At 33.3% G+C, this 27,123-nt stretch overlaps 1 protein-coding gene across 11 annotated transcripts in view; it reads left to right on the top strand.

The window, feature by feature from the left end:
• CEP170 (centrosomal protein 170) overlaps positions 1-27,123 on the top strand; it is a 131,801-nt gene that overhangs the window by 50,749 nt on the left and 53,929 nt on the right. For 6 of the 11 annotated variants that reach the window (XM_063082760.1, XM_063082758.1, XM_063082757.1 and 3 more), the window contains exons 5-10: positions 8,323-8,378; positions 8,471-8,633; positions 9,653-9,787; positions 17,681-18,157; positions 22,559-22,722; positions 22,910-23,200. In XM_063082760.1, the coding sequence (XP_062938830.1) occupies positions 8,323-8,378; positions 8,471-8,633; positions 9,653-9,787; positions 17,681-18,157; positions 22,559-22,722; positions 22,910-23,200 (1,286 nt within the window). The remainder of the gene's footprint in view (positions 1-8,322; positions 8,379-8,470; positions 8,634-9,652; positions 9,788-17,680; positions 18,158-22,558; positions 22,723-22,909; positions 23,201-27,123) is intronic. The other 5 variants (XM_063082765.1, XM_063082764.1, XM_063082763.1 and 2 more) reach the window with 2 other exon arrangements.

Genomic DNA, 27,123 nt, shown 5'->3' with positions numbered 1-27,123 from the left:
ATTATACATTTAGTACCTACTTAAAATTCTTTTGTTTAAAAATTGGAGTCTAATAATTGAACTGGGACCTGACTATATTCTGTACTATATAAGGTAGTATAAAGAATCACTAGTGAAGAGAAGGAACATGATTAAGAAGAATAAAAACATTTCTATTTGCACAAGGCAAGAAGTTTTGTCAGAAGGACTTATTGATATTTACTTTAAATACAGATATTTCACATTATGCTGAATATTTTTCTTGAGTTTAGTTTTCTGAATTATTACATTTATCTGGACTTTGATAGTAAAAAATGTATCAAGCATTGGCAATTTGGGTAGACTTTTGTCACTCTGGCAGAGAAAACGTAGTCTCAGTTAAGTGGAATTGATGCTCAAAGTAAATGTACTAACACTATAAAATTGTTCCTTAAAATTTATGAAAAATAAAATTTAAAAAAATTTAAAATTTTAAAATTAAAATTTAAAATTAAAAAAAGTTTTGTAGTACAACTCAGACAAATGAAAGAGTAAAATGCAAGGGACTTGAAGTAGGACGTTGTTTGACATATTTGAGGAACAGCATTTAAAAGTCAGCATGACTGGAACCAGCAAAGATATCAGTTCTGATAGGCTATTATAAGGATCTTGACTTTTATTCTGTGTGAAGTGGGGAGACATTGGAGGTTTTTGATCAGAGGAGTGACATGAAATGACTTACATGTCTAAAAAGAGCCTCTGGTGCCTCTTGTTCAAAAAAGGTTAAGGATGGAGGTGAGTAGCAGTAAGAAGAGGAAGACCAGTTAGGAGGAGACTGTTGCCATAGACCGAGTGAGCAATAAAGGAGGCTTGGACCAGGGTGGTGGAGTGGAGGTAGTAAGAAATGGTAGGATTCTTTGTATATTTTGGAGATGGAGCCAATAAGATTTCCTGATCAGATTAGATGTAGAGTGAGAGAGGAAAGTCAAGGAAGAATCCAAGACTTTGGCCTAAGCAGGAGGAAAAATGAAGTCATCATTAACTGACATAGAGAATGGGTTTTGTGGAGAAAATGGGAAGAATCATCTCAAAACAGCTTTAGGTTTAGTTGGGCTTTTTCTGTTGATTTTCTATTTTCTATTTGATTTCTGTTTTCTTTATTATTTCCTTTTTTCTAGGAGGAAGCTGAGGTCATTCATTTGAGACCTTCTCTTCTAATACAGGCATTTAGTGCTATAAAACTTCCCCTAAGTTCTGCTTTAATGTTCAAAATGCTTTCTGATTTCCCTTTTGATTTCTTCTTTGAGTTATATGTTATTTATAAGTTTGTTATTTAATTTCCAAATATTTGGTGAGTTTTCCAGAGATCTTTCTGTTACTGATTTCTAACTTGATTCTGTTGTGGTCAGAGAACATACTTTGTATATCTCAAATCTTTTTGAATTTTTAGAGACTTGTTCTATGGCCCAGAATATGGTCTACCTTGGTAAATGTTTCATATGTACTTGAAAAGGTTGTGCATTCTGTTGTTTTTAGGGATGGAGTGTTCTATAAATGTCACTTAAGCCAGGTTGGCTTTGGTAGTGTTATTCAGGTGTTCTGTATTTTACAGATTTGTTGTTCTAGTGTTCTAGCAATTATTGAGAAAGAGATATTGAAATCTCAGGTTGTAATTGTGGGTTTTCCTCTTCCTCTTTGCAGAAGTTTTTGCTTCATGTAATTTGAAGCTCTTACTGGGTGTATAAAAATTTAGGATTATTGTGTCCTCTTGGTGAATTCACCCTGTTTATCATTATGGAATGACCTGCTTTATCCATTTGAATATTCTTTGCTTTGAAATATCGTTTGTCTTGATATTCATATAGTCACTCCAGCCAGCTTTCTTTTGATTAGTGTTGTTAGCATGATATATATTTCTATTCTTTTACTTTTAACCTATTTATGTCTTTCCATTTAAAGTAGGCTGCATATAGTTCTTACATTTTCATCAGATACTATAACTTCTGCCTTTATTTGGGGATTTAAACCATTTTACACTTAATGTAGTAATAATTGATGTGGTTAGATTTAAATCTGTCATCTTGACATTTGTGTTATATTTGTTTCATCAGTTTTATGTTCTCTTTTTCTCCTTTTCTGATTTCTTTTTGACTATTTGAGTATTTTTTATGATTACATTTTACCTCCTTTGTTGGCTTATTAGCTGTAACTATGATAATTTTAGTGGTAGCTTTAGAATTTATAATTATATCTTTAATTTCAAGTTATATCTTCAAATGGCATTATACCACTTCACATATTATTATATAAGAACTTATTGCAATAGTATTCTTTTATTTCTTCTGTCCTGATCTTTGTGCTATGGTTGTCATACATTTTATTTTTGCATATGTCACAAAGCCCATGCTACATTATTGTTAGTAAAAGTCAATTGTGTTTTAAAGAGGTTTAAATGATTAAAAAAGTCATACGTTTTTATTTCCATTGTATTCATATCTTATACCTATGAAGCTGCCATTTCTGGTGTTCATTATTCCTTTATATAGATCCATATTTTCATCTGGTGTCATTTTCCTTTTGTCTGAAGAGCTTTCTTCAACATTTATTCTAGTGTGCCTCTGCTGATGGTGAATTCTTTCAGCTTTTATAAGTCTGGAAAAGTATTTCCTTAGTTATTGAAAGTTGTTATTGCTGGGTATAGAATTTTAGGTTGGCATTTTTCATTCAGTACTTTAAAGATCTAGCTCCACCGTGTTCTCGCTTGCATTGTTTCCCTTCATCTCTGGTTTTGAGCCATTTAATTATGATGTGCCTTCTGTAGTTTTCTTCCTGTTTCTTGTTGAACTTCTTTGATCTGTGGGTTTATAGTTCTTATCAAACTTAGAAAAGTTTTCCTCCATTATTTCTTCAGATAATTGTTTCTGTACTACTCCATACTTTTCCTTCAGGGACTCAAATTAAACGTGTACTAGGCTGTTTAAAACCATACCACAGCTCACTGATGCTCTGTTATCTTTTAAAAAATTATTTTCCCCTCTGTGTTTCAATTTGGATTATTAATGTTTTCTTTAGCAATGTCTAATCTGCCTTTAAACCATTCAGTATATATTTGTGTTTCATCTCACAGAATGTAGTTTTCATCTCTAGAAGTTAAATTTGGATTTTGTTTTCCATATCTTCCAAGTTTCTATGTAACTTTCCGAAAATGTGGAATATGATTATAATAACTGTTTCAACGCCTTTGTTAACATATATGTCACTTTCAGGTTGATTTTGATTTTTGCATGCATAGTTAATTTTTTATTAGATGGCAGAACTTCACTTGTTTAATGTTATATGCATATTTTTGTATTTCAATAAATATTTTTGAGCTTTGTTCAGGGACACAAGTTACTTGGAAACTGTTTTATCATTTTGGGTCTTCCTTTTAAGATCTGTTAGGCTTCTGAGATTAGTCTGGGCTAATTATTTCTCAGTACTGAGGCAAGACCTTTCTGTATACTCGATTATAGGGGTCAGCAAACTTGTTGACCAAATCTAGCCCTCCATGTTTTGTTGGACACACCCGTGCCTGCTCATTTACATATTTCTATGGCTGCTTTCACTCTACTACAGCAGAGTGGAGTAGTTCCAACAGAGATCATATGGCCTGAAAAGTCTAAAGTATTACTGTTTGTTTCTTTGCAGAAAAAGTTTGCTGACCTCTGCTCTGCTGTGCCTAGTGGCTCATGAATCATTAGGTATTCTAGCCTGGCTGTTGAGAGCAGGTACTGTTCCTTGCCATCTGTGAGCACTGGGCACTGTTACTTCTAATACTTTGAGGTTATTCTTGCCCCAGACCTTGGTAGTTTTCTCATGTGCTGATCAGTACTCAACTGGAGTACTTGAGTGAGACCCTTTGAAGAGCTAAGTAATTCTTTTTCTGTGCAGCTTATTGTCTTTAGTACTCAGTCCTCTGAATTCTAATCATGTTGGTCTACTTTGACTTTCAACTTCATTTCCTCTGCAACTCAGGGAAGGTTTACTCCTACTTGCATGCTCTGCCTGGTTTACTCCTACTTGCAGTGTGACCTAGAAACTCTTTCAGGGTAATGAGTTTTGGCCATGATTAGACTCACCTTGATTTGTTTCCCTTCTCTCAGGGATCATTGTCTTTTGTTGCCTGATGCCAATTGTCATGTAAACCACTGTTTCATATATTTTACCCATTTCTTGGCTGTTTTAGGTGTGAGGATAAATCTGGTTCCTTTTACTCCCTCTTGTCTAGAAGCAGAAGTCTGAGAAGTTGATTTTGGACGTGTTGGATATACATGGGTACTTTAAAAAGTTTTTGGAAAAATAGAATTGAAAGATATTATGAGTCTTTCCATGAACTTTTTGAAGTACTGTTGTATAAGTTGAATCCAGAAGAGAGATATAGGCAAAAGACAAAAAAATGGGAGTTTTCATTGTATAAATAAGATTTAAAACTTTGAGATTGAACAAGATCACCAAAAGAGTGAGTATAGATTGGTAAGGGGCCCAAGGACCGAAGCCTACGTTAAAAAGACTTAGGAAGAACCGCTAATGAGCTAGGAGGTACATCAGAATATTGTATGGTTTACACATTTAGTGGGAAATTATTTGAACATTACTGAAACACCTTAAATCTCAAGATCTTCCCTCTTTATCATCCCAATCACATAAGTAATTCTAAGTAAACAGCCTATCACCTTCATAATGGCCCACAAAATGATTGGGTTAATCCAGTTATAAACAAGGTAAAGAAACATTGTCATAGTATCTTAAAATCATGAATAATCTGTACTTGGAACACTGTTGTAGCACCGTTTGTTGGGCAGTCCTGATAATGGCTGCTAAAGTGATCAAGGGGGAGGTGAACATCATAAAAAATTAAGGACTTTTGTCTCAGAGAAGTTAAGATTTTTCCTGATTAATGTAGTTGATACCCACAACAAAACATGAACACACTTTGCAGATTTCAAAAATATACGATGTTTCTCAAAGTTTTAAAGAACTAAATTTTAAAAATTAATGGAGATGGGCTATTGGTTAAAAGAATGAAGTAATACAAAAAGTTAAAATCGGTTGTTTGAAAAATATGTTCCTATAGAACAGTGTCTTCTACAGGTTGGGAAGGTGTTCATCTGCTAAAGTTTAAACAGTATGTTTTTCTGAAGGTATAGACAAAATTAAACAAATAAATAAAATTTTCGTTGGAAGGTTTAATGCCATTAACTTTTTTCAAACCTTTGGAATTTCCTAGGACCTGCCTTCTTAATACAGTGTGGAATCTAATTTAGCATAATTGATCATATTTAATGATATTTAATTGATCATATTTAAATAAATATTTAATCATAGTTAAATAAAGGAAATTTTCCATATTCCTATTAAGAAGATCCAAAAAGAAACTTTTTTGCAATACTTTAAGGAGAATTTTTAAGGATAGCTTTCTTATATATTTTTTTTAAATCACATGTAAAGTAATTTAGAAAAATGTATTTTTCCAATTTTTTCTTGTATAAAATAATTTTATTCAAGTATTCTCATTTATCTGACATCAGTTTGTTCAACACCAGGAAAGTCACATTTATTTTTAGTAATATAGTTTTTCAGAGAATATTATATTAATACTTATCTAAATTGAGGATATAGTACCTTTTGAAACCTTTTATCACGTGAAATCTTGTCCCAAGAAACAAGAGCTTATTATGTAATACCAGGAAAATGTTTTTAAAATTTCCCCATTTCTTGTAAGTGATTGATATCTCTCTAATGGGACAACTTAATGACTTGATTTTTAAAATGATATTTGAAAGATAGGTTCACAGTGATAACTGACACTTTGAGGGATAGCTAAAACTTTAAACATTTGCTCTACTTTTAGCCTTAATTGTTATTAAGGTAAAGGGAATGTCTAAGAGCATATTACCAATATGCAGGTGAGTTTCCATGATCCTACTTTTGGGTAAACATTTCTTGAATAAATTGAGCATAGGGATTATTTAGAATAGCAATCACAGTCTTATATAAAGCTCTTTTTTTTTGTAAAGTATGTAGGTTTTTCTATATATAAGATCATGTAATCTGCAGACAGGGACATTTAACTTCATCTTTTCCAATTTGTATTCCCTTTATTTCTTTCTCTTGCCTGATTGCTCTTGCTGGTACTTCTAATACTATGTTAAACAGGAGTCTCGACAGTGGGCATCCTTGTCTTGTTCCTGTTCTTAAAGGAAAAGCTTTCAGCTCTTTCCCATTCAGGATGATGTTAGTGGTGGGTTTGTTATATATGACTTTTATTATGATGAAATACTTTACTTTTGTACCTAATTTGTTGAGAGTCTTTATCATGAAGAGATGTTGAATTTTGTCAAATGCTTTTTTCTGGGTCTACTGAGAAAATCAAATGATTTTTGTCTTTGATTTTGTTAATGTGGTGTATCACATATACTGATTTGCATATGTCGAACCATCCTTGTATCCCTGCTGTTGTATTCTTTTCGCTAATATTTTCTGTCTGATTTTGGTATGAGGGTGATACTGGCCCCATGCAATGAGTTTGAGAGAATGGCCTGTTTCAATTTTTTGGAATAGTTTGAAAAGGATTGGTATTAATTCTTCTTTAAAGGTTTGAATTCGGCAGTGAAGCCATCCAGTCCTGGGCTTTGTTGGGAGGCTGCTGATTACTGCTTCAATTTCATTGCTCATTATCAGTCTGTTCAGTTTCTTGGTTCAGTCATGGTAGTTTGTATGTGTTCAGAAATTGATCTATTTCTTCCAGGTTTTCAAATTTGTTGGCATATAGTTGTTCATAATAGTCTCTAAAGAGTCTTTGTATTTCTTTGGTATCAGTTGTAATGTCTCTTTTTTCATTGCTGATTTTTGTTATTTTGTTCTTCTCTCCTTTTTAGTAAGTCTAGCTAATGATTTGTCTATTTTGTGTATCTTCTCCAAAAAACAACTTTTTGTTTTGTTCATCTTTTGTGCCATTTTTTTGGGGGGGGCGGGTCTCTATTTCATTTAATTCTGCTGTGATCTTTCTTATTTCTTAATGCCTAATAATTTTAGGATCAGATTGTTCTTGTTTTTCTCGTTCTTTGAGGTGTAACGTTTGGTTGTATATGTGAAAACTTTCTATTCTTTTGATGTAAGCATTTATTGTAATAAAATTCCCTCTTAGTACTGCCTTTGCAAGGTTTTGGTATGATGTGCCTTTATTTTCAATAGTTTTAAAAAAAAAAACTAATCTAATTTAACTGATTTAACTTGTCCTTTGACCCATAGGTCTTTCAGGAGCATGTTGTTTGATTTCCATGTTTTTGTATAGTTTGCAAAGTTTCACTTATTAGTTTGAGTCATTGTGGTTTGAAAAGATACTTGAAATGATTTCAGTTTTTAAAAATTTGTTGAGACTTGATTTGTGACCTGACGTGGTCTGTCCTGGAGAATGAGAGTTTTTATTATTTTAATAAGTAGAAACATAGACTAAATACTCATTAATAAGTTTACTGGTTCCCTTATGCTTGGGTAACCGTCTTTTCCCACAAGTAGTCGTGGGAGTTACAACTTTCTACTCTTGAAGTCATGAATGCTCTGAATTGGTAAAGAAGAATAGAATTTAGTACATGGTCATAAAAGCCCTTTCATTACAGGGTTAAGTAATGGTGAGAAATGTGACTTCTACTTTGCAGTGAATCTCTTTAATATACAGAGGCATTGTTCTTTTTGGCATAGTAATGAAAGGATTCATTATATTCAGCACTTGGTTCTAATCTGTATAGAATTAATTGTTTGATAATGTGATATGACCCTGATTGCAATTCATAGGGGAAAGGGTGGTTGTGGTTGCTCTAAGGACGCTATTTATAGCATTTCTTTTGCACTTGAGAAATGAACTTCATTTTCATGAATGTTTATGAAGTCTGAGTAATCAGATTTCTTCAGGATTGCTGTTGGTTAATCATAATCACTGATGAAATATTTCCTTTTACATTTTTGTGATTAGCTGTCAATATAATTTGATCCAGGTGCTTTTTCTTCCTTGTAGTCATGCTGTATTGTTGCTGGTGAAAATTGAAAATATCTTTGTGCTCCAATTAATTACCGAGTTATTTGTTTCTTGAAGGCCACTATCATCTAAGGTTAGAATACTTAATGGATTTGAAGATTTTTAGTATTTAAAAATGAATATTTTTATATTTATCAGCATATTTTAACATTTAACTGTTAAGGGGACTATAATAATTCTGCTATAATTACCTGTTGAAACAGAACAATTTCTAAATTATATTTGATGACTGTTTTAAGCTCGATTACCAGAATTTTGAAGTTATATTTTTCCTTAGCCCCGTTTACATACAAATCTTTTCACTGTAGTCCGAGGAGAAATGAGGGTTCCTGAAGAAGCTCTTAAGGTAGAAGTTATTACTTACTTCTGTAAACCTACCATCCACTAGGGTTGATTTCACTCATGGATGTTTCATTTCCATTTTTAAATGTTTCGTAGCATGAGAAGTTTACCATTCAGCTTCAGTTGTCCCAAAAATCTTCAGAATCAGAATTATCAAAATCTGCAAGTGCCAAAAGCATAGATTCAAAGGTAACAGATGGTGCTACAGAGGTGCAGCACAAAGCTACAGAAGCTCTGAAATCTGAGGAAAAAGCCGTGGGTAAGCTCACTTCTTTGAAAATACCATATTCATACTTGATTTGGAAGAAATTGCATGCTTTTTCTTCAAAAACTTGGCCATGTCCATATAAAAATAATTTATGGTAACGATGATTTCAGAGTACATTTTAATGTGGCCAGTGCTTTCTAGAAAGCATTATAAAACACATAATTATATATGATAGTTGTAAGTAGGTGTGCTTAATGTGTTTAAATATTTGAGGGAAATAAATATAGTTTACAATTGTAGTTTACCTTACAATAGTATTTTTACTATTTCATTTTTGCATTTTCTTCTGTGTTACAATTGAAATGAATTAAAAGGAAAGATTTTTAAAAATCTGATAATGCTACATTATCATAATATCATTATATAATTTCCGGTTCTAGGAACTGTAAAAAATGCTTTATGTAAATAATCTCATTCAAGCAAAAACAGTTTTTTAAAATTGATAAGCATTACCACATTTGCTCAAATACAAATCTATTAGTTCTGTTAACTAGTTTAAATTTACTGTTTAATGCCCTTAGGCTTTAAAAAATTACAAAAGGGCTACTTGTGCCAAAATTTACTTTTGTTTAGTCTTTTATATTTAGCTTTAACGAGCTGTTTCTGATCAGACAGGTTTCATTCTTCTCTAGTTGATAATTTCCTAGTTTCAATAAACTTGTTCTACAAAGGCCATTTCCTGTCTAAATATTCAAGTAAAAGGCCACTTGTCACAAGTGGTTCAGTTATATACCAAAGAACTGGTTAACACCTGAACAAAAAGCTATTAGGATATATAGCAAGTTGCATTATGTAGAGACTAGCCAGTTGAAATTTTTATTTATTTAGTCATGTCCAACTTGTATAAGTTCTTAAACAAATACTGTTATTCAGCATAGAGTACTTTAGAGTTATCTAGATTATACTTTGTTTTTTCATTTAATTAATCAACCAGGCATTTTAGCATTCTGCGAAAGTGTATTTTTTTCTGTTTCATCTGCTTCAGACAGATTTTTCCCACCTCTTTCCAGATACTTCTGCTATGCCCCGTGGTACTCCATTGTATGGGCAGCCGTCGTGGTGGGGAGATGATGAGGTGGATGAACAAAGAGCTTTCAGGTCAAATGGCAAATCTGAAGAAAAAAATCATGAAACTGGAACGTCAGGTAAAGAAATCTTAGCGACTATAACATTGAGTGGATATTTGGGGCAGCGTTTATAATCTAAGCTAAAGTCTTTCTGCACTGAAAGAGATGATCCACTTCTCTATAACTTGATTAAAAAATAGGTAAATGTTTTAATGACCTTGTTATTTTGAGTATGTGTTGCATAAAGTATTAATTCCAATATCTTCGTAGAGCACTTTTATTTAAAATATTTTTTCCAGCTTATGAGATGGTTAAAACTTAGAAAATAGATTAATGACATAACTGGGTATTTTAAGTTATTTTAAAATACTTATTAAAATGTTAATTAGACCAAAATAGTAGATCCAGACTAATTTTGTGTTTGCATTAGATTCACTTAGCATATAATCATATTTTTAAGTGAGCAATTTCTACTGTGTTTAGAAGTGTGGTATGAAATTTCAACTTCTTTAAAACCTCAGTGTGCCCAGTTTGTTGACATGTAGTAGCAAGATTAGCTGAATTCTGAAGCAAGAATGATGAAATCGTTCTGGGTCACATTCTCAGACTTATAGTCAAGGAACATATTCTTTTGTTGATGGAGTGGGTCAGTGATGAACTAAGTGTTCATAAGACAGAAAATCAAGATTTCCTGGAAATAAATGGAGGTATCAATTGTCTGTCACATAAGAACCTTACAAAAGACATCAGAACAGAAAGATGGAGCTGCCAGTTTCTTTAATAACAATAGACAAGAACCCAGAACTGGAGGAATTACGTACAGGCATGAGGGATCAGTATGGAAGATTAAGTCTGACTCTGAGGCAAGGATAAATTCCATCAGAACTATTCTCAATTTTCTACGTTTAACCCTAGTTCTACAAGGTAAATATTCTTTTAACTGGAGTATAAGCACACTGGTTCTTTAGATATGTTCTGATTATACCAGGATACAAGTCTAAGAAAGCTGGCATTATCAATTTGACCTTACAGTGCCCAAAACTGAATTTGTCAACTCTACAAATAAATTTCCTTCACAGCTTCCTTGTTTGTGTCACCAGCACAGTTTTCTTCATGCCCAAGCTCAGAAACTGTATTATTTAGCAAGCCTTCAGAAATAAATCACAGAAATGCTACCTGAGACTAAACAGGAAGGAAATTTACTGGCTCACAGATCTGAGCCCTGTCAGGGTTGTTCAATGAAGCAACTCAGCAGTATTGTCAGCTGGCTAGTTTCTCTGTCTCCCAGCCTTGCTGTCTGTCTACAGTGGTTGCATCCTGAGGGAGTTTCCCCTCACACTCATATAGGCAGCCTACCAGTGCATGCTACTTTGATCACATCCAGCAGAAAAGAGCAAAGGTTGCTTCCCGAACGCCTCCCAGAATTTGGAAGAAGAACTTTCCCAAAAGTCTTCTCATTGGCCTCTCACAGTTTCAGGAGTGGGTCTTGCTTATTTCTGAACCATTCCTTGGCAAGGCATATGAGATTATCCTTAAACCAATTGTGTTCACCTTGAAGCAGTGTGTGTGGACCCTAAGGTACCTGAGCTGTGTCAGGGAAGACTGGATACCAGAGAATGTTGGAGTCCTTGTAGAAGGGAGGAACAGGCAAAGGATATTGGAAGGCAATCAAGAATGTCTGCTTTATTCAAAAATTTTGTGTCTTCCCTTCCCTACCCCTCATCTGTCTAATAAATTACCTACTTTTGTTTCCTTTTATTTTTCCCTACTGAGTCAGAATTGAACTTCCTAATTAATGTTTCAACCTGCCCACAGTTAATTTTGCGTAAAAAATATAAACTGATCTTTCTTTTCTTTTTTTTTTTTTCAAGAAACTACAGTGACTGCCTTTTACCTGCCAGATAAATTTTAAACTTTTTAAATCTTACATGTCAAAGTTCTCTAATTTTGTCCCACTTTCCCTAGTGAGCCTTATTTCCCATTACCAGTTGTTTTAGTGCTTTGTCCCAGTGCATCTGCACATAAATTATGCTCATCTCTGCCTGCTCCTGTCCCACAGACATCCATACACACACATCAGATGATACAAAATTCTAAATAATGTATCTGTATATGTCTATTGCTAATATTTAACATGACTTCATTCACTTATTTTGTGTGTATGCCTTCTCTCTACAACTAAATAAAAATTCCTTACTTCGGGTACCACATATTACACTATCATTGTGTACTCTAGTCACCTAGTACAGAGAGGAGAAAGAAATTTAGCAATTAAATGGTCAAGAAAACACAGCTGAATGTAACTATTGCCACATTCTGAAAATAAATGTGGTAGTGGTTTTTATCTAACCATTAAAAATTTAGCCCTTTCTCCTCACACACAAAACAACTTTTGAAATCTGATACACATAACTTCTAAAATACAATGAAGTATACATGTAATTTTTGTACACGAGACAACCGTGATTTATAATAGTAGCTAATACATCAGTGGTATTTACTTTATCCAGACACTCTTCTAAGTGCATTGTGTGTATTTAATCTTTTAATCCTCACAGCAAAACCTAAAGGTGGTTACTGTTATTTTGCCCATTTTATAGATAAGGCAACTGAGGCACAGTGATGTTAATTTACTTATCAATGTCATTCAGCTAGCTGGGATTCAAATTGAGGCAGCCTGACTCTAGAGCCCATGCTCATAACCATAAGCAATTAATATTTTAGCACTCATTACTCATGTACATACACACACGCGCGCGCGCGCGCGCACACACACACACACACACACACACACACAATCACTCCAAAAGGATATACTTCGTAGGGTGCAAAGATTTAAGCAAACACTACAAAAACAAACAGGCATTAAAAATTCTGATCCCTTGTACCTCAGCATAACAAAATAAGTTTTGAACTGTGAAACATCCAGCAGTAATTTCATATGTGTGAATGAAACTAAATTCTTAACGGCTTAGCTTGTGTGCCCTGTCTCATTGAATGTCATTTCTTCTAGATGATCAAAAGCTGTCTCATAATCTTGGGATTGTTTTTCAGTAATAAGGAATTAAGTGATTTATGTCTTGTGTTAAATGGTTTAAGGTGCACTGTCAGATACAGTTGATTAATAGTCTTATGAGATTCTTAGTTGCTTTCTTATATATCATATGATGTTAGTTTTTCAGATTAATCATTTTCAGTTTTTTAAAATATAGGATGAGGGAAACAGTTTACTAACCTGAAATAATTTATGAAGCCAGTAGAAACTCTAGAATAATGTTTGAAATGTATACCAAATGTATTTAATTTGGTCATTTTGAAATTAAGGTATTTTTAAAAATTTAAACATTTTTAAATGTTTTAAATTATAGAATATAAATAATTAGTTTAATAATTTATGCTTTAAGCATACTCTTTCAGTAAAAACAGAAAGTGATTTACTTTGTGGTTACCTGTTTTTAGAATTAAAAAACTTATTACTTATTATGGAAGGTGAACATTCCAGAAAGGATAATCTGCTCCCTAATAATTTTTTATGTCCTTCTCTGTGGGCCCCAAAGTATCCAGAATTTCCTAAATACTTTCCAAATAGCCTGAAAAATTCTACAAGCAAATATTTACATTAGAGCAATTCATTTCTCCTGCAATTGTGTGAATATTTTAAGTCCTATTAAGAAGGAGAATTTGCCCTTAATTTAGCTACAGCTATGCTCTTCTACCTGCTAACTTAATCTCAATATTAATTTAGGTTGCAAATAAAGGACTTTAAATGTTGCATACATTTTGGAGAGGCAAGTGCAACTTTTTTACATTGATTTTTAATCCAGTCTGACTTAATTTGGAATCTTTCAAGTTGTAGCTCCTTTTTAGCAAATGGGGTTTTCCAGTCTTCATGATTTGAAATGCTTAAATAGGCTTGTTTAGGTAGAAGTCTTAGGCAGAATGAGCCATCACAATTATAGTTTTGTCATCTCAAATTAGTCAAATATTTCATTTAGTTTAGTACAAAAGAATGAAGGGAACATTTATTGCGGATTATGTATAAGTGTCCTCTGAAAGGTCAAATAATCATACAGTACCTTAAGAACATAAGCACAGTATGACCAATTGCATATAATTATACAGAATTAATTCTTGCATATTCATTTATTAAATCATTTTTAAAATTAAAAAAAAAATTTACAATCTAGTTAGTAACAGATTAGGAATAATAGTATAAACAAATATCTGGTATATTATTTAATTTAGTTTGGTATAAACAAAATGAGTTTTGAAGAGAACTGAGTGTTAAATTCATAAATTCCAGATTACGTGTTCTGAGAGAAGAAAGCTGCTTTATTTTTCTGTATTAATTTGGAAGACCCCTTATTATTTTTCTGGTAGGTACTTCTCAGGTGTAGTAGGACCATAGTTCATCTGTTTTTATCATCTTCTGGGAAATGAATACCTCCATGTGATGAATTTTCCAGATGATTAAACTTTGCTTTCACAACTGACAATTCTTTAAAAGTTTAACCATTTTCTAAGTTTCACCCATATCACCACCTTCTGAAGCAGAGAAGACTGAATATAACTTACATTTTTTCTTTGTGACTCAGAATCATCATTATGAATATCAGTTATTGAACTATGATAACTTACAGTGGTGTCTTCAGAAGACTTTGAAGTATGTAAGGCTGCTCCCTGTATACTGAATGGTACTAGACTGCTGTGTTTTTGAGGCCATTTTTCTGTTCTCTACTGGTTTCATCTTATCTCTGCCACTTGACTCTTCTTAGTGCAGTATGTCTGACCTTCATTCTTACTTCTGTAGCCCCTCCAGATTTTTTTTTTTTTTTTTCTAAAAGATGACTGGTAAGGGGATCTCAACCCTTGCCTTGGTGTTGTCAGCACCACGCTCTCCCAAGTGAGCCAACCGGCCATCCCTATATAGGATCCGAACCCACAGCCTTGGTGTTATCAGCACCGCACTCTCCCGAGTGAGCCATGGGCTGCCCCCCCCCTTTTTTTTTGGCCCCTCCAGATTTGCCACATGTAATCTGAATAAATAGCAAAAAGAAATGTTTATTTACATGCTTACTTTGTGCCAGGCTTTGTTCTAACTAGTATTGTCTCACTTAATATTCATCTCACTAAATCTTCACAACAATCTTATGCATAGATAGTGTTTTCTCCCATTTTATGATCAGGAAAATGAAGATTAAAGACTGATAGAGACAGGATTTATCTGATTTTAAATCTTGTCCCGGCTTTCCACTAAACCAGCCTGCCTGGTTATGATCATCGGCTCATAACATGCTACCTTTCCACTCTATTGTGCTACTTGACATTGTTAGATAACTGATTTCTGAGTAACTTAGTTGTTAACTTATGTAAGTCTTAAGTTTATAGTTCTTTGAGTAAAGTTGATTTTGAAGGTAATACTAGCTTAGAGAATAACTTTAAAAACAGTGGTATGCAGTTGTTGATCTCTGCTGTTTTAATGTGCTATGATCTGAAAACATGTTGAAAGCAAGTCAAGATTAACTGTGGACTTTTTTTTCACAAGGGAAGAGAATTGAGAAACTATTTCTCTGACTCATGAGTGGCAAGTAGATGGTAAATGCTGTAACCCTTGGACCAGCTTCTTTGCGGTTTTTGTCTCATAGCTCAGCCACATCAGTTTTATTTGGATATACAGGTAGTGGTATTAGTAGAAAACTACCACCCCACCATTACTGTGTTACTTGAAGGGTGAGCAAAGCAAACAAAAATATATAAATAATACATATTAAAGGGATGCTTAAAAACCAGTTACACTATATGGACTTGATCAAGCACAGTACATATTATACACAGTAAATAAATCAGCGATTGTCTGAAAAAACAAAAATAACATTAATGAGTTTATTAATGTATGAGGAGTGGTTAATACATTATTCTCATGGAAATTTTTAGTGACAGGCCTCCAGAGTAAACATTGAATGTCCAAGTGGACATATTATTAAGAAAAAGATACATTAACTCTTTAGTAAAGAAATTTTTAAAATTTGACTATAGATTATTGAGTCGTGTTTATAGCCTCTTCTTCCAAATACCATGCACAATTATTGCTTTGATAATGTAGAGTGTTTCCAGTATTATTCTTTTATTTTCATTAGTAAGAAAAACTTAGTAGATTTTAAAAAGGATAATTTTTATGTTGAAAATTGTTGTTAGGTATTTTCTGTGCCTTCAGGTTAGATTTATTTTGACAGTTTATTATTATTATTATTATTATTATTATTACTATTTTGTGGAAATGGAGCTTGATGTCTTCTATACCATGGCCCACACATTTGATTACAGGGGTATTACTGTCCCGTTCTTCTGTAACCTAAAGGGGGACAGTTTTATGATTATTTCATATTCAGAGTACGCTTATGAAATCAGTTATAGCACACCTGATGAATCCCAGATCTAATATTTGAAAAGATGTTTCAAAAGATCAAATACTTCACTTAATTAGAAAATTATTGTAAACAACCTAGTCTCCGTGTATTGCCTTTTCTTCCTAATAAATTGTCAGTAAATGACTTTTCTATCAGTCTATTTAAATTTTTGAGCTTTAGGGAAATAGATTTCATTTGAACTCACTCTTCACCATCTTGATGATAGATAGACATGGTTCTTTTGCTTCCTCAACAACAGGGTAGTTCATTTATTTTTTTATTTTATCATTTTTTTATTGAAACATTGGTCATACATATTTGTGAGATTCAGAGTTATATTTCAGTATGTGTATAAAATGTGTGATGATCAAATCAAGGTAATAGCATTTTCATAATTACAAAACAATCATTTCTTTGTGATGGGGACATTCAGTCTCTTCTAGCTGTTTGATAACATGCAATAAATTATTGTTAATTATAGTTGTGTATTTCGACTATGCACCTATAGAACTTTTTTTTTCCTATCTAGTTGTTTTGTGTCCATTAACCATTTCATATTTAATTTTTTTCTTTTACATTTGCATTTTCTAATAACATACTTAAAAGAAAGCATTTTAGTTGTCCTTTTCATTTATATATGCTTTTATGTATTTTATTTATAAACGTGTCTATTTTTATACCTTCATATTCATTTCTGAGGCAACAGAAGAATAGTGATAGTGTTCCAGAGTTGCTTGCTCCTTCTGCCATCTCTTGTTGTTAATCTGAGGTTTACGATTCAGCTTTCCTCCAAGGATTTTTGACACTTGTGCACATTCTGCTATATAGAAATGTAAACTAATTTTCTTCCGGAGTTATTGGCTGTCAACTGAATTTTCTATTTTTACCTTATTTCTTTTACACTGCTGCTTGGATTGCAGTGCTGCAAGCAAACTGCATGTTTTATCTTTAACCACTCTTTTAGTCTTCATAAAATGTATCTACCTACTTGCAAGGAATACACATCAGTAATATTATTTGTGTCATTCTAAAAGTACTGGTGAAGAATGGTAAGTGGAATCATGACTTCTAGAACAGTGCTCACATGTTTACTTCATGTTCATATACTCATTTGAGCACCTGTTCTCCTTGGGAGCTCTACGTGCATTTATAGATATTTCATCCTGCTGCCTTGATAAGGAATTTCATGCTTTTTCTTTCACTGTAGATATATACATTGAACATGCATCTCCATCTGCATTTGATTTCAGTTCTTTTGCACCTTGATGATTTCTAGATCCAAGTTGGGAAAAGTATGGACCTAGCCATGCACCCATCTCTTAACTGCTTTCCTGTCCTATCCATTGCCACTGCTTATCTTGCATCTCCTATTGGAATTGAATGTCATGTTTATAATCAAGATTCTTTATTCCCTGTAACATTTTTCCTATAACATAAACGTCTTTATTTTTCATCCAGACTGTGGTCTGCCTTCTAATTCTCGTGGATTAATACAAATGGCCATTATCAAACTCCCTCAAGAAGCTCCCAAATATTTTGAATTTTCTCTTATTTTTCTCATTAGGGTGCAGCATAGATGCCAAGCAAGTTGATGAACAATCTGCAGCTGCAAATGAAGAAGTACTTTTTCCTTTCTGTAGGGAACCAAGTTATTTTGAAATCCCTACAAAAGAATTTCAGCCACCATCACAAATAACAGAGAGCACTATTCATGAAATCCCAACAAAAGACACACCAAGTTCCCATACAGCAGGTGCAGGGCATGCTTCATTTACCATTGAATTTGATGACAGTACCCCAGGGAAGGTAACTATTAGAGACCATGTGACAAAATTTACTTCTGATCAGCGCCACAAATCAAAGAAGTCTTCTCCTGGAACTCAAGACTTGCCGGGGATTCAAACAGGAATGATGGCACCAGAAAACAAAGTCGCTGACTGGCTAGCACAAAACAACCCTCCACAAATGGTATGGGAAAGAACAGAAGAGGATTGCAAAAGTATTAAAAGTGATGTTCCAGTGTACTTGAAAAGGTTGAAAGGTAAAGTGAATTGATCATTTCAGAACTTCCTATTTTGTGATAAAGAAAATTCAGCCCTCACAGTTACCAAACTACTGTTAGATAATTATATGATAGAAAGCATCTACTTTTTCAAAGTTTACATTTAATTTTAAAGCACAAAAGCAAGCCACATTGCCCATGCCCAGCTTACTCATTTAAGATAGTCTTTTTTCATTTTCTTGCTAAAACCACATTGGTTTTGTGAATTTATATTTACCACTAAATACATTTCTTTTTCTTGTGGAAATATAAAGTTTATTCAGTTCACCAGTGGAATTCCCTAGAAGACAATTCCTATCATTTTCTTGATTCAAGGAGAAGATAGTTTCAGTTCTACTCTCTGTTATGATACTTTTAGTAAAACGTCAGTATCTAGATTTTGAAAGACATTTTCAGCCATGTATGGGCCAAAAGTTCCACTTGGGTAATATAATCACATTGTTGATGGTTTGCTTCAGACCATTCTCAGCATTTACTCATTAAGCAAAGATTTTTGGTTTAAAAATATTTACTAGGAATTTATTGATTTAATTTAAAAATTTTTCAGTATTAAGACTATCATTATCATAGTTGGATGTTCATTTGTGAAATAGTTATTATATACGCTTTATTAGTATAGCATTTGACCAAAATTAGTATAATCTTTATACCTGTACCTGGAGGTATCAGCTGATCAGTTTTTTTACCATTAGTTTTGCCAATTTATTTTGTAATTAATTGAATATCGATTTGTGTTGCTCTCCTTATTTTTATTGGACAGCTATCTATCAAGGAAGTGATTTTGAACAGATTGTGATTGCATGATAATCTGACCATCTGTCACTATATTAGGAATTAATGGGCTTTATAAAAATGTTCTTTTAGGTCAGAGACCATATATTATTTACTTTGTATCCCCAATACTTCATAGGGGACTTGAGCATGTGATAGGTACTCAGTAATTAGAATAAACAATGAATGACTTCACTATCACTGACAAGACTGATCCTGGCTTAACTCATACCTTATGCCCCAGGATTCTAATCAAGTAATGAAGAAATAGTAGTCTTATAATTATTTCTGGTTTGCTTCTAAGACATTTCAGGATAGTGAGTTGATGTGATTACCAAATTCATTTTTTGTTAGGGCCTATTACAATATTTAATTATAGTCATCAGCAGTTACCAGGCATATTTACTTTTGAGATGTAATCATGATCTTTTATTAGACAATATTAGTACATAATTGAGACCTGTATACGTATATATAGGTTAAAGCTCACAAATGAAAGCTTCCCATTTGTAAACTGACCATTTTATATGAATTGGATAAATAATATTGATGTCCTAGTATAATATGAAAGGCAGTATGAACCTTGAAAATTTAAAAATAAGTCTTTTTTTAAACCACTCTTAACAAATATACTAAAAATGAACTAAAAGATCCTTTTAAGAGATATAATTTTTAAAATACCTTTATTAAGCCCTTTTATATTGTAACTTTTAGTCATTATCTGTTTTCTGTAATAGCAGTAATCTTTAAGTCATCCTTTTAAGACATTCTCTGCTCTTGAACAAGGCCCATTTGTGAGCCTAATTCCGAATAGAGACATTAATGTCTACATGCACACTGTATCTATACTTTAATGATTAGATATTTAAAAACTTTACCAGAAATTGTATAATCAAATTACTATTTTCCTTCAGAGTTGATTTATACATAGAGATATATTTCAGTATGGTACTATTGCTTCGAGCCTTTCTTTTGTTTGGATTTTCCTTTAGACCATTTTACAAGCCATCTAAGAAAATGTTGTTGTGAATGTAACTAATTTTTGATCCAGGATAGATTTTATTTTATTTCTCTGGACATACATATGAATGACATTTGACTTTCTCAAAAGTAAGAGCTACCATCATTAGATAACAATTTTTCACAGTTTAGGATATCAAAAGTATGTGCCCAGACTCTAAATAAATGTAATTATAGCAGTTAGTTACAATTTTATAAAAATTAGACTTTCAACAACTGTTTAGATCAAAAAATTGAAAGTAGGCAAAACAAAACAAAACAAAACAAAATCCTTGCTCCTACAAGAGTAAAGTGCACGCGCTTTGGGACAGTGAGGAAAATAATGTTCACAAAGCCCATACACTTTTACCCTTTAGGAGAGTTGCAGCTTCTTTTGGCCACAGCTACTGACTTGGTACAGCTAACCTACCCTAAAAAATATTAAAAGAACTTTGACATATTTAGGCATGGTTAATAGTACGCAAAAGAGAAAGAAACTTGGTGAGGAAAGTTTCCTAGTGATGTTTTTGTTGAGGAAAAACAGAAAATTGCAGCTCAGATCCAAGATGTCCCACTTTGTGTAACACTGACAAATACGAGAAGGGATAATAATTTTCTAAAAAGGAGAATGGCTAATCTATAAGAGGTTAAACTTTAAGTTATAGGAAAGAAACTTGAAAGGGCCTGACACCACTAAGTGCCAAATTTTATGTTAGGACAAGAATTAAATTCTGTAAAAGATGGTATTTCATTAAAATTTGTGATTATGTATGTGATATGGGTCATTTGGTCTTACTATTAAGGAAATATTAAAGTTTAGTTTTTTCCAGCTCTTACAAACTGGATTCCTTTTGAACATATTCAGTTCCACATGATATAGGTTGTAAAATGCAGTCTCTTCTATGAATTTTGTATTTGAATTAGTGGCTTTATTTGGGTTTTGCTTTCTATCTGCTATCCATGATTCTTAACTTAATTACCTGAGGCAGGGATTCCATTAATTATCTTTTTCTTTTTACTTTTACTTTTTGAATAGTTAACAATTTGAAGATTTTCAGATTTGTCGTTGTATCTGATTTTTATGATATTGATTATTTTATAAGTATTAATATCATTTTGATGGGAATGGTCTCCCAACCCCCTTCATTTAGTATTATTCACTCCCTTGCATATTACTTTTCCAAAATGTCACCCTTTTCTGTGTTGTCTGACATTCTGTCTTCTGAATCTTCTCACTCCTTTTATGTACCACGTTTTTATAGCCAGTCCTCTTGTGTTAAATTATTAGCACCAGTTTGTAACCTCTAAATTCATTAGGAACAGACCTATGAGCATTAAAACTCAACTTTTTCCCTAGACATGTCTTTTGCTCCTTCCACCCCCCAAGTCTTTCATTTTTGATTATTATCTTTTTCAGTCCCATATTATTCAGGAGGGGTTCACATTAAAATTTGTAGTGCAGGGGAAGTCAGATTTAGTCCTGGTAGCATCAGAATATGTCTGGTTGACTAGATTCATTTATAGCTTCTAAGGAAGCCCTGATTTAAGTCCCGATTTGTGATTCCATCTAAAACATGCATAGAATAACTCTTGACTTTTTAATAATTTCATACTATAATAATATAATAATTATTTGATTATTTTTTCTAATGTAATGATTATTCTAAATCAGTGAAAAATCAAGTAATTTTCATAATGTCACATCCAATTCCTAACAGAACTATGAAGGGTAACTACATAGTGATTTTTATTTGCTCCAATATAGAAAAACCTTTGTTAGGAAGTAGATGTTTTGAAATTCAAATATATTTTAACTTGACTCTATGTGCTTTATGGAGGAGACATCTGATTATATTTAGCACCGTGCTGTTTGCCCAGTAGGTGCTTAGATTTATGTAGGGATTTCATAGACTACTCTTTTCCTTGATATGCCCGTTAGCATGCTTTATTTAGCTCTTTGAAGCCACCAGAGTTTAAAGCATAAATGAAATTTTCAGAAAGTCTCGTGGCTACAAAGACATTTGGAAAAAATTCTGCAGTAATTAGTGGAATCTACAAATTTGAATCTTTTTATTAAAAAGGAAAGGTGTGTTGAACTTTTGAAAGTATTGAACATCCCCCAAAATTAAGATTCATCATATTTTTATGGTATTTGTATTCTCTTTTCCTATGTAGCAGTATTTCCATAATATCACCCTTTTTCTTGTTTTCTTTCTTTGTAATGCTAGAGTCAAATTTTTGATTGTTAAATAAAGTGTAAGGTTTGAAGACAGAATTAATGTTTATTGATATTATGAATACAAACTATCACAGATGATAGAGCATCATTTATTTATCTGTTAAGAAATTGATGAATCATTATAAAGTTAAAATGTGGAGGAAAGCAATCCTATTCAGTTGGTTCTAAAGGACCTCATTGTTGGTTGATAAAATTTGAATGTATCCATTGCAATTGAGAGAAGTTTGCAGAGCCTGTTACTGAAAAGAACATATGACTTTGTATTGAAAAGGGAGAGAGGGACAAAACAAATGACACTTTGTATGTGCTTCTAATTTTCTACATGGGATTTTTTCTTTCTCTATTATGCGGGTTTTTGTGTGTGTGCCCAGGAAATAAACATGATGATGGGACACAGAGCGATTCGGAGAACGCTGGGGCTCACAGGCGCTGCAGCAAACGCGCAACTCTTGAGGAGCACTTGAGGCGCCACCATTCAGAACAGAAAAAGCTACAGAAGGCCCAGGCTACTGAAAAGCATCAAGACCAAGCTGTTGTAAGTCAAACTGCTTTTATGATTGCATTCTTTGATGAAGACAGTCCCAGAAAAAGAAGGTCGTATTCTTTTACTCAAAGTGTGGGAATCTTGTGTCAGGAAACTACTTATTCAACACCACATACAAAACCTGAAAAAGCAAAAATCTCCAACAGCAGATGCCAAAGTGGTTTCTTTGTCTTTACAGACTAGCTCTGCGCATCACAGAGGGGGGCATGGTGTTCTACATGGGAGATTGTTAAAACAGAAATCAGAGGAGCCATCGATGTCAATACCCTTCCTACAAACAGCATTATTAAGAAGTTCAGGGAGTCTTGGGCACAGACCAAGCCAGGAGATGGATAAAATGTTAAAAAATCAAACTACTTCTACTTCTGAAAAGGATAATGATGATGATCAAAGTGACAAGGGTACTTATACCATTGAGTTAGAGAATCCCAACAGTGAGGAAGTGGAAGCAAGAAAAATGATTGACAAGGTAAATGATCGAAATTCGAGTATGATGTGTTAGTTATTGTGTGGTGTATTTGACTGTTGGAAGTGACTAGAGAGTCAACGTGAAATGTTCTCCCAAAGTATTGGAACTTCAGAATTTTGTTAGGGAGTTGCAAGTCTAACGATAAGAGCAAAATGCTTTCTGATTTGATTTTGCTTATATTCTGAATTTGCTTGAGTTTCATGCATGAATCATGTACATTTAAACTGTTTAGATATTTTAAAGCTGTGTAAATTTAAGATAGGCTTTAAAAATAGTATACTTTGGACATTCTCATTTTGCATTTATTTAGAAACTAAAAAAAAAAAAAAAAAAAGAACCCAACAAACAGATTGCTGTAATTCTGTTAACATACATATAAATATTAACCAATAATAGTTAACCACAGGTTTCCTGCCTACTGATTTCATGGAGGAAGCAGATTATAATACATGTTTTAATTAGTTTTGTCCTTTATACTTATTTTCTTAATTTGCATTCACCATTGTCTTTCATGATAGAAAAGAAGTGTATGAAAGCAAAATCTGTTTCCTTAGTATCAGATGTTGTTTTTATGAAACTCTCATAAATATCAGATAAGTTTTTTTATGATACTCTCAGTTTGGTTATGATGATTATCTGCATTTCAGATAAGGTCTTTGATGTTATGGTTAATGTGTATAATTGTATGGTTTAAAAAGTTGTTTTTTTCAGTTTTGCCCATGGTAATGGAAAGTTGACTTCAGAATCAAGTATTTATTTCACCTCCAGAAAATAGCAGCATATGTTTGGCTAAACATTACTCTCTTGTTTAAATTCTTGTTACTCCATGTGTATCCATGAGTGAGCAGCATTAACATCATTTGGGAGCCTGTTAGAAATACGTATTCATAGGCCTATCCCAAGCATACTGAATCAAAATCTACATTAAAAACAAGATTTCCAGCTGATTCGTGTGCACATTAATATTTGAGATGCATTAGTTTAGATAATGAGTTTCCAGAATGGTCTTTTAGGACGTGATTAAGATAAACCTTTGGGATGGAGGAAAAATATTAAGACATGTTTACTTTTAATTTCATATTTCTATTTTGGAGTATTTCATATTTCTGTAATATGGTGTATACAATCTAGTATTACATTGGTACACATACATAATTTCTAAACATACATTTATTGAGGAGTAAATACTCAAAATTCTTTATTGTTGGGATGCACAACTCCAAACTTTTGGAGACCCATTAGTCAGGTGTTATGTGAATAATATTAGTATAGTTGTTAAAAACAATGAATATAAGGCTTAAGAAACATTGGGTAGTTTATTCAGAATGATTGATGTTTTTTCTATTAAAAGACTTTTACAGTGAGGGGTAATATATTTATTATAATATTTAAGAACAAGAACACTTTCAGGCAGACAGATCTGGGTTTAAGTATAAGCTCTGTGTGTACTAGTGCAGAGCTTATTTACTATTTCCCTTAGGTAAATTAACCTCTTTAAACCTCAGTTTCTTTTATCTCTAAAATGGAGGAAATTTTACTAGGTTATGAAAAGAATTCAATAAACCATATAAAGGCTTATCATAATGCCTGTCTTATTATAAGAGGTTTGTAAATGTTAGCTCTATTTATTATTACCCTTATTAGGAGTTTCTTCATATGAATCTTTACACAAAGTACTGACAAATCCTGGAAAGTTCTTTTAGCATTGAGAGGGTCAAATATGAAGCCAAAGTAGAAGTTACAAAGCAAGGAACAGCCTGGCCAAGCCAGCAGAAAATCAAGCAAGAAGTCATTGTTGCAGATAAGGCTCTTTAGGAAACTGCTGGATAGAGAGGGTGACCACAAAACCTGGTTTACACTGTTGTCTGGAATTATCTTAAACATTCTTAAAGAGATTCCCAGTTTTGACAGCAGATTATATTGTCACACTATGCATAGAGAGACGCCAAATTTTAGAACAGGATTCATCGATGTGACTGGGTATGATAACTCAGAGTCATTCTTAGTTTGTATAAACCAGAAAACAAAACTGAAACCCTACAACAGGGAAAAACAAGTCCCTCCATTATCTTGTGATTACCAAAGAAAAATTGCTAAGATTCCATTAGCTGTGGTTAAATCTAGAAGCCAAATTTAGGCTAAAGTCAGGCTTTGGAGAAAAAAAGCAGAGAACCAGGAATCAAGTATCTGAAAAAGTTGAAGTAACCTGTGGGAGTGAAGAAAACAGAGACCAACAACAGCCAGAATGAAGGCGTAAGAAGCATTTGGGGAGGACAGGAGTAGATTCAGACATTCTGTCAAATTGCTTGGATGATCTCTGTCATCTGTTTTCTCTCTCTTGAAGTTGGGGTGTGTGGGGTGGAATTTGGGGCCATTAGCTGTTATATGTCTGAATTTAAGTGTTCTTTGGTCCTGAAAACTCTCATGTTGTCTAACTCTTCCCTTTTTGACTCCATTATTAGAGAGCTAGTTTATTTCATTAATTCATTATTTATTTAGCAGCCGTTTTCAGCATCATCTATATTCCAGGCTATATGTTAGGAGAGGGTGATGCAAAGTGAAAAGACTGAATTCTTTTCCTCAAGAAATATGTATGTGTAGTAGGAAAGAAATACACAGGTAAAAACCAATAAATTAAAAATAGTATGGGCTGGCTGGTTAGCTTAGTTGGTTAGAGCATTCTGTTGGTAGCACCAAGATCAAGGGTTCAGATCCTCATACTGGCCAGCCACCAAAAAAAAAAAAAAATGTAGAATGCTTTGATAGACATCAATTGTTGGAGGAAAGGTAGAGCTAGCTTCCAAGAGGAGACCTCGCGTTAAACATCCCTTCTTTCAAGAAGTCTTTAGCCATCCAATCTAAGAAATCCCCCCTATTTCCCTAGTCACTGTCATCATCTTGTTTCATTTTAATCATAAGCTTTATCAGTCCTCACTAGTTGCCTGTTTATTTGTTTGCTTCCCCACTCTCCCTGGAGAGAGAGACACACACGAATGTGAACTCCATGACTGCGGGAACCTAGTGTCTACATATAAAATGTCCTCAATAAATACTGAATTGAATTGCCAACTGAGCTAGTTTTGAAACATGCATAATTAACCTCATAATTAATCCCATAACAGGTATGGTAGGTAGTGTTTTCCAAAAATATGTAACAACCTATTCAAAAGCACAGGAGCAAGCAGGACTTGTTTAGAGGTCCACAGTTTCTTTTGGAGAAATGGGATTGGACTAGATATTCAAGTTCCTTGTATATCATACTAAGGACTTTAGACTTTTTAATTCTGAAAGCAGTGGGGAATCATTGAAAATTTCTAAGTAGGCCAGAGACATGGTCAAATCACTGACAGAAGTGTGAAGCAGGGATTGAAAATTGGAAAGGCCAGAGCAGAGAAGGCATTTTAAAAGCTGCTGTCATGTCCAGTAGTCAGTTGGTTAAAAATATCTGGATCTTAGGTCAGAGGTCTGGGCGTTTTAAAATATAGATAATAGAAAGTAGTTGAATACAAAATAAGAGATGAGGTCAGAGAGAATGTTGGTTCTCTTACACTCTCCAGAGAGTAAGAGGAGACAAAGTATGAAATTCTTAACAACACCATCATTGGTTAACAAAGGAATTAGAGTGAACAAAGGAGACTGTAAAGGATCAAACAGAGAAGTAGGAGAGAACCAAAGGGAAACAGCATCTTGGAATCAAAAGCAGAGTCAAAAAGAAGCAAGTAAGCATCAGTACCACGTGATACACTGATGTTAAGTATGATAAGCACTGAATGCCTTTTCAGTTTTTCCCCCCAAATACATTGTATTCCGGGGTCCAAAGAAGATGAGCAGAACATGTATTTGTATCTTAGCTCTGGAGGAGTTGTATACAGTTAGAACAGGATTTCTTTAAAGAGATGACTAAGCTGAAATGCCATATCCTT

Source organism: Cynocephalus volans, chromosome 18 (assembly GCF_027409185.1).
Source record: "Cynocephalus volans isolate mCynVol1 chromosome 18, mCynVol1.pri, whole genome shotgun sequence".
NCBI classification, from domain to species: Eukaryota; Metazoa; Chordata; class Mammalia; order Dermoptera; family Cynocephalidae; genus Cynocephalus; species Cynocephalus volans.
Note: the sequence above shows the minus strand (reverse complement) of the source record. Positions and strands in the feature narration are given on the sequence as shown.